The following is an 8,366-nucleotide window of genomic DNA, read 5'->3' on the forward strand; positions in this document are numbered from 1 at the left end:
TACTTTCGAGTTAGCTGCCAGGGGACCCGATTCCAATGCTGGCAGTCGAGGAACGCGCGTTTCCCAGTCGCCCAAACGTATATACGGCCCTTGAAGGAAGACTGGGTTGCCCTTTCTCCAGCTCGGGGCTGAACCAGAATCAAGCCTGAATCGCCCACAGGGGTCGACCCCAACGCTCTAGCCACTGGGCTCTCCTGCTCTGCTTCCCTGGGTTGCGTTTTAGCCGCAGTTATCCATAAAGTAGAATTTCTCAGTTATTCTGAGTAGAATTTCACCGGGTGTAGCAAGAAAGACACCGATCCCACTGGAGTGACTTCACGCAGGCATATACTTCAGGGATATAATATAATATATAATATAAATCATATACTATAATATGCAGTACTATGCTATATTGTATATTATATTGTAATATTGTTATATTTTAAGAAAGGTTTGCATTCCTCCCTAGACTTCTGCATGGCTGCCCAAAATGTGGTCCCCTGCTCTGAAAAGAATTCACCCAAGATCTGGCCCTACTATGATCCACAGATCCCCTCTCCACAAACCCCTTTTAAATAAAATGTGGGCTGGTGGAGGCGATTTTTCGAGCGTCAGCAAAGCCCCGAGATTCCCCCCGGCGTGCCCAGAGCGCTCCAAAACAGCCAAGGCGCCGGAGAAGCGCGTTAAGCCGTTTGCGCGGATCCTAAAGGCGTCGCGTCCTGCGCCCGCATTCTATGGGGACGCAGGAAGGAGGTGCCTGCCACGTTGCGACACAAGCATTCAAACCCACAACTGCAACCCCCAATTCTAACTGCACAACCCACAAACTGCACAACCCACAACAAACTGCCAAACCCACCACAAGCAACTGCAAAACCCAAACGAAACTTCTTTTCTGGAGGGGTGGGTGGGAAAAAAAAACCCCAAATTCACTCAGGCTGGGGGACTCCGCACTCTTCGACTGGCGAGGCTCGGGGGAGAGAAATGAAATAAGGTTTTCCTAGCCTTGGTGCGGGGGTTTTTCCCAGGCGAAATCAGAACCCACAACGTGACAACTGGATCGTTTGGATCCGGCTTGTTAAGAGCGCAGCGGGAGGGGGTTTTCAGAGCCAGGCAGGGGTTTCTGAGCAAGATCGGTCCACCAGGATGGAGAGGATCTGACCCAACTGGGCAGAAAACATACAGAAAACTCCCAGGCTGCCAGTTTGCGCCTTTGGGGGGCAATTCAAGGCTGTGATCCTATGCGCAGTTCCTTGGGTGCAAAGTGCCGGTCGATTACAGTGCGCTTTGCTGCCCAGTAGACAAGCATATCGGATCGGTCCGCTCGGCTGAATAGACTTGGGCGCAGGATGTTCGTTCCTACACAGAGTAGGCCCTATGAAGTTCTAGAGACACCGCAGTGTAGGATCGAACCTCCCTTCCCGCTCGGCCTATTACTTATTTACTGGCTTAGATTTATTCCCCCCGACCCTTCACAACAGCCTCAAGGACGGGGTATAACAAAAAGCCATAATAAAAAAATCCCATAGACTCCAAGTCTGAATTGCACCCAAAAGTGGAAGGAGAGTGCTAGTTCAGCCACAACACACAGCCACAACACACAACACACACAATATAACGCTCAAGTCAACCTGGACTTTAAAAAAAAAATACTATTAACGATTATGAACATGATCATGATAATCAAATAACCCTATTAAAATCAAATAACACCATTAAGGACTGCGAGGACGGCCATGATAACCAATGATACTAGGAATCAAATGATACTATTAAAAATCAAATAATACCATTAATGATAATGACAGCCGTGATAATATATTAATAGCAACAGTAATAATAGCATCTCCGCTTCTAGCCCCCCAGCTTTTAAGCAAGGAAATAATAAATAAAAAGACATTCCCGCCGCCCTCTCCCAAAAAAAAACGCGATTGCTGGTTTTCATTCATCCTGAAGCGCATGAGATGGGGGGATTTCTTCCCAAGAGATCCCGGAGGAATCTGCCCACGCTGGGGGTGGGGGGGATCCAGAGGCCAGAAGGCGTGCCTGCACCCAGAGATCCCCACCGATGGGAGCCCTTTGGAGCAACTGGGGGGGGGGAGAGAGGGAAAGGGGCGGGGCAGCCCCGCCGCCCCCCTCAGGCCCTCCCCGCCGCGTCCTGCGTTCCATTGTTCGCCCTGAGCCAATCAGCGCTCCCTCTCCTCCCGGCCGCCAATCGCCTCCGGGGGCTGCCGCGGCCGCTCGGTGACGTCACCGCTCCGACTTCCCCCCCCCTCCAGGGCCCGGGGGCGGTCTGCGGCGCGCTGACGTCATGCTGCGTATGGGACAGGACAGCCTCCTCTCTCTCTCAAGTGCTCCAGAGGAGCTGAGTTAGTTAGGAAACAGGAGGCTCCGGGGTCGGGGAAAGGATCCCCCCCCCTTATTTTTTTTCTGCACCCCCCTCCCGACTTTTTTTGCACTCCTCTTGTCTGCATGGTGGATATTATCTTTTCTCATCCTTTCCTGGGGGCTATGGGGGATCATTCCAAAAGTAAGTGCATCTCTGCTCTTTTGCTCCCACCCACTACCCTTCCCACGCGCCAGGATCCCCCCAGATTCTCTGGTTTGAATGTGATCTGCAAAGATTGCCTCGCTTGGGAACGTAGGTTGACTTTGCAAGAGTGGGGGGGTTGCTTCTTGGGGGGGTGGGAATCCTGGCGGGGGTCTCCTGCCCAGCCGGTCGCTTTCGGTTTGAGGTGGATTTGAAAACCAAGGGTCTGATCTTGCAGAATTGGCTGCTGCCTTATTATTATGGGTTGCTTATGGGGAGGGGGGGATGTCTCTGTGTCTTTCTGTCTCTCTCTCTCTCTCTCTGGCCAGTTAAACAGGGAATTAGAAACGCATAGAGAAAAGATTTATTGCCGCTATATTATTATTATTATTATTATTATTATTATTAACTAGAATTCTTCCAGTCAAAGAGTCTGGCAGGTTTTTTTTTGGGGGGGGGACGATTTTGACAGCCAGTTTTTCTGCAATGAAATCGAGATGGGGGGGGGGGGTTTAATACCCTAAACTCCAAAAAATGCAGGATTTTCAGTTGTCTCCCCGGATTGCTTAGGGGGGATCGATCGCTTTGGGGGACCAGAAGGGGATTATAAATAAACCCTGTCTGGATTTTGTGGGGTCCTCTTCTCTTATTTCCCACAACGTTTGCTTGGGGGGGGGGGGGGTATTTTATTTTTTTGGAGGGGGGGATCCTGGCGACAGTGTTGGGGTCCCCTTCTGAGTGTCCTTTGCTCGTTTCCCCCGGTAGAGAAACCCGGGATTGCCATGTGCGTGGGATGCGGGAGCGAAATCCACGACCAGTACATCCTGAAGGTATCCCCGGACCTGGAGTGGCACGCAGCTTGCCTGAAATGCGCGGATTGTAGCCAATATTTGGACGAGAATTGCACCTGTTTTGTGCGAGATGGGAAAACCTATTGCAAAAGGGATTATATCAGGTGATGCCCTCTTCATTCCCCCCCAACCCCGAACAGGGAGAACCCCAAACGTGGCCAGGAAAGAGCTAGACACTCCAAACGTTGTCGTTGTCGCCTGCCAACCGCGGCAAAGGTTTCCTTCCCGTCCCCTTAAAAGGGGAGGAAATAAACCCCTCCTTTGACCCCTTTCTTGAAATCTGTGGGGTGGGAAATAAGGCAGGGGATGATTTCTTCGCTCCTTGAAGTCCTGGCGACCGGAAGCTCCGAAAGAGAATCTGGGAAATTCACACACCCGGTCGAGGAATCTCCTAACGGGGGAAGAGATCGCCTTTTCCCATTCTGGGGGCCCATTAGGTCCCTGGCCCTGCTTCCTCGGAAGTAGACCCCCTGTCGATTTGGGGGCAGATTTAGGGCGAAGGAAATGGGCAGTCCCAGGCCAAGTTTTGTCGCAGACAAGAATATTTTACCTTCATGGAGCCTTCTCGATGCAACGCCCAACGCTTGAAATAATTCCTGGGCGTTGAAATTCAACGGGGGTCAACTTCCGAGTAAGCCCCTACAGGCCCATATACTGCACCTATAGAATATTGAGGAGAGGACCTTTGACTAGAGAGTAGATCTCACCCGGAAACTATAATGTGCTCCTGGTTTCAAATCTACCTGTAGGAATAGTACGGCTTGGTATGCCGTAGTAGAAGGAAGGGAAAAAATATTTGTATTTTAGATGGTAGTGGGTAGGACGTTTGGTTTCTCTCCTGCGTCTCTGGCCTCTTCTTTGGGAACATGAAGCTCCTACTCCGGGGGTGAAGCTGCGCGCAGGAGCGGGCCCCTCGGCTCAGTCGTCCCCGCAGCGATTCTCTAAGCGCAACTAATGCAGCGATTCTCTAACAGCAACTAGGGCCCCTTCCGCACAGGCGGAATAAGGCACTTTCGATCCGCTTTCCAATGCACTTTGCCGCTGTGCGGAATCGTAAAACGCACTCGCAAAACGGTTGTGAAAAGTGGATTGAAAATGCCTTATTCTGCCTGTGCGGAAGGGGCCCAGGTCGGCGATTTTCTAACAGCAACTAAGTCGGCGATTTTCTAACAGCAACTAAATCGGCGATTCTCTAACAGCAACTTAAGTCGGCGATTCTCTAACAGCAACTAATTCATTTGCTATTGCGAATGCAGGAGGCTTGCGAGTCTCTGCCCCGAGGAGGGTGCGGCACTGGCAGGGAGGGCTTTTGGGGAGGGTGGGGGTGCGGGGGTCGTGTTGCCCACCGGGGCTGCTCTGACTGGCCCCCCTCTCTGCCCCCCCTCCCCCAGGCTCTTCGGGGTCAAGTGCGCCAAATGCGCGGCGGGCTTCAGCAGCAGCGACCTGGTGATGCGCGCCCGCGCCCACGTCTACCACCTGGAGTGCTTCCGCTGCTCGGTGTGCAGCCGCCAGCTCCTGCCGGGGGACGAGTTCTCGCTGCGGGACCACGAGCTCCTCTGCCGCGCCGACCACGGCCTCCTCCTCGACCAGGCCGCCGCCGCCGACAGCCCCCCGCGCAGCCCCGGGCACCTGCCCGCCGCCAGGCAGGGCCTCTCGCTCGCAGGTAGGTCCCGCGGCCGCCGCCAGGGCAGGGCAGGGAAGGGCAGGGCTCGGCCCCGGGGAGCCTCCACCGACGGGCGCCGCCGACAGACCAGAACCACAGGGCCGCTTTCTTTCTTTCTTTCTTTCTTTCTTTCTTTCTTTCTTTCTTTCTTTCTTTCTTTCTTTCTTTCTTTCTTTCTTTCTTTCTTTCTTTCTTTCTTTCTTTCTTTCTTTCTTCCTCTTTCTCCCTCCTTCCTTCCTTCCTCCTTTTCGTTCTTTCATTATTTCGCTCTTTCATTCGTTCTTCCCTCCTTCCCTCCTTCCTCCTTTTCGTTCTTTCATTATTTCATTCATTCGTTCTTCCTTCCTTCCTTCCCTCCTTCCCTCCTTCCTTCTTTCTCTTTCCTCCTTTTGATCTCTCTGATTCTTTCTCTTTCCTTTCTCCCCCTTTTTCCTGTCTCTCCCCTTTTCTGTCTTATCTCTTTGCTTCTTCTTTCGTTCATTTGTTCTTTCTTTCTTTCTCCTCTTTCTCTTTCTGTCTCTTTTCATACCTCTCGTTCTCCCTTTTATCTTTTTTCTTCCTTTTCTCTCCCTCTCTCCCTCTTTCTTTATCCCTTACTTCTCTCTCTCTCTTTCTGTCTTATCTCTGTGCTTCTTTCTCTTTCTTCTTTCTCCCTTTCTCTTTCTGTGTCTTTTTATACCTCTTGTTCTCCCTTTTATCTTTATCTTTCTTTTCTCTTTCTCTTTCTTTTCTCTTTCTCTTTCTCCGTTCATCTCTCTCTCCGTCTTCTCTCTGTGTTTCTTTCTCTTTCTTGCCTCTCCTTTTTAAAAATCTCTCTCCCTTTTCTCTCTCTCTGTGCCTTATTCCTCCGTGCTTTTGCTTTCTCTTTTCCCTCCTCCCTCCCTCCCAGACTGGGGGGGGGTCTGTCTCTGTCTCCTAGGGGGCGTTATGATTCCCGTTTGGCGGAGACGGTCCGGGAAAGGGCGGGGGGGGGGTGGATAGCCCCCCAGAGCCGGCCAGGGAGCGATCTCGGTGACCGGGGCAAAGGGGGGGGGGCGGGCTGTCTCCCTCTTGCCCCGCGTTTGAAGCTCTCCAGAGCTGCTCCGGCTGGGAGGTCCCCCCTCCCCCGGCACCCTCCCCTCTTTCGCCTCTGGGAGGTCTTTTCCGAAGGCCCCCCGGAGAGGCAGAAATGCTGGCGGAGACGCCGGGGGTCGCCCCAAGTTCGGCTCCCATTTGGCAGGGAAGAATCTACAGCGTCTCCTCCTTGGCTCCCCCCCTCCGCCAGCTCGGTTTACTTTTAAGAAATATCATTTTTTGGGACACTTTAAACCCGCCTTTCTCCGAGGGAATTCCTCCCCAGGCGCTTGGCTGGATCTGGCCCCATCCAGAGAGATGCGCCTTCCGAAGGGCTCTTTCCCGGGAACGACTTCCGCTTAGGATGGCGCCCTGCGCACAAAAAAGCCTGGCTCAGGATTGCGCCCTGCGCGCCTTTGCGCTTGACGCAGGGCGTCTACAACTGTCCAGTCTGGGATTCAAGTCCAAACCGTGCTTGAAATGGGCCATTAGCCTACCCCTTTGAAGAGTCCTCCCAGATCGGAAAGAAACCGACTTGATTCCAACTCGGTTCCCTTCGGCTGCTCCGGATTGCTGCCTGCCAAAGGTTGGCTGGAGCAGCGAGCTTATTAAAACGGCTGTTGCATTATTTCAATTTCCCCCTCGCGTTTCTCAGAACCAAACTGCATCATGCGTTTATTTCCTTGGCTTCCAAATATCCAAGATTTGTACGTCTTTAATCGAGCATACCATCCAGGACTTCAATGGAAGTTCTCAGGCCTTGGGCTCAACCTGCCCTCCTCTTCCTCACACACAAAAAAAACCCCATACCCCCAGTTCACGATAAAAAACCAAACCCACCTTCGTTTATTCTCAGCCACCCTTAAGGGGAAATTTCCCACATTCTAACCCGCATTGGCCAATCGCTAACCAGAATATTTTGAATTCGAATCCTTTGAAAAAGGAAAAACAAAACCCCTCCAAAATTCCCCTATATAGCTGCCCCCCCCCTTTATGGGTTTGGTGCACCTTTAATGTCTTTGCACCACGTAGGCTGCTGACTCGGAAGTCAATATGTCAGGGGGACTTACTTCTCGGTAGAAGTAGAGGGTCAAGGCAGGTAGGGACCGAGATTGCATGGTGTCAAATGACTCTCTCTCTCTCTCTCTCTCTCTCTCTCTCTCTCTCTGCCCCCCCCCCTTTCCCGGCCTGCCACGGGATAATCTGTGGGACTTGCTTCTTTTTCCTTTTCCTTTTGCAACATCCGAATGGTGGGAATTTTCCAGTCCAGGGGCGCCTTGCAGGCAATTTCGTTTGGAGTGGGGGGGGGGGGGGGGAAGGGGGGGGGGGGGGGGGGGGGGGGGTGTGTCCCCGCCGCGAACCCCCCCCCCTTTACCCCCCCTTCTTTTTTAAAGAGCCCTGCAAGCATCCAAACGGGCTGGCAAACCCGGGATTCTTGAGCGCCCCCCCCCCCATAAAAGGTCGCCTTGATTATTTTTGCTGGCTATTCTAATACCCGAGTTTTCCCCACCTTTGACGCGTTTGAGTGATACTGGGCATCTATCTATCTATCTATCTATCTATCTATCTATCTATCTATCTATCTACCTACCTACCTACCTACCTACCTACCTACCTACCTACCTACCTACCTAGCCACCTAGCCACCTAGCCACCTTCCTTCCTTCCTTCCTTCCTTCCTTCCTTCCTTCCTTCCTTCCTTCCTTCCTTCCTTCCTTCCTTCCTTCCTTCCTTCCTTCCTTCCTTCCTTCCTTCCTTCCCTCCCTCCTTCCCTCCCTCCCTCCCTCCCTCCTTCCTTCCTTCCTTCCTTCCTTCCTTCCTTCCTTCCTTCCTTCCTTCCTTCCTTCCTTCCAACCCCATTTGGACCCCTTTCCCGGGGCAATGGATCCTCTCTGGGCCCGGCTGGCTTTCCAGGGGGATCTGAGCCGCTTTTTCTCCAAAGCTTTTTTTCCGCATCAAGCCTTTTTAATTTTATTTATTTTTGCAAAGCGGCCTGTGGTTGGAATCCCCCCGGGCTGGGATTAGGGGCCTTCCCATAGCCACTTCTTGGGGTGGCGTGAGGGAAACAGACCCTTCCCAAAGCCTGAACCAGGCTGAGACCCAACCGGGCAGCAATTTCATTGCCGGAGAGGTGTTCGCTTTCAATGCCACTTTTCCTTCGAGAAAATCGCCACCAGGTTTCATAATAAATAATGCATCAAATAAATTGTCCACCAAAATTAATAAGAGCTTCAGTGACGAAGCATATGTATATATAAATATATATAAAAATAAACACAAATATATA

General features: G+C 52.1%; 1 protein-coding gene across 1 annotated transcript; it reads left to right on the plus strand.

The window, feature by feature from the left end:
* The first annotated feature begins 2,347 nt into the window (after nucleotides 1-2,347).
* On the plus strand, nucleotides 2,348-7,159 carry LOC125424974 (insulin gene enhancer protein ISL-2-like). The gene is made up of 5 exons (XM_048482416.1): nucleotides 2,348-2,512; nucleotides 3,278-3,467; nucleotides 4,755-5,126; nucleotides 6,102-6,225; nucleotides 7,112-7,159. The coding sequence occupies exons 1-5, from the start codon at nucleotides 2,455-2,457 to the stop codon at nucleotides 7,157-7,159; spliced, it is 792 nt and encodes a 263-aa protein (XP_048338373.1). The 5' UTR covers nucleotides 2,348-2,454.
* Nucleotides 7,160-8,366: the final 1,207 nt, after the last annotated feature.

The sequence above is a fragment of the Sphaerodactylus townsendi genome, unplaced genomic scaffold (genome assembly GCF_021028975.2).
Source record: "Sphaerodactylus townsendi isolate TG3544 unplaced genomic scaffold, MPM_Stown_v2.3 scaffold_1648, whole genome shotgun sequence".
In the NCBI taxonomy this organism is placed as follows: Eukaryota; Metazoa; Chordata; class Lepidosauria; order Squamata; family Sphaerodactylidae; genus Sphaerodactylus; species Sphaerodactylus townsendi.

What these genes read in the sequence shown, in the direction of transcription:
- LOC125424974 (XM_048482416.1), top strand. Translation starts at nt 2,455, where the DNA reads ATGGTGGATATTATCTTTTCTCATCCTTTCCTGGGGGCTATGGGGGAT. An exon ending in TGCAAAAGGGATTATATCAG is followed by an intron (nt 3,468 to 4,754) that starts GTGATGCCCTCT and finishes CCCCTCCCCCAG; the next exon opens with GCTCTTCGGGGTCAAGTGCG. An exon ending in GACGCCGGGGGTCGCCCCAA is followed by an intron (nt 6,226 to 7,111) that starts GTTCGGCTCCCA and finishes TGCACCACGTAG; the next exon opens with GCTGCTGACTCGGAAGTCAA.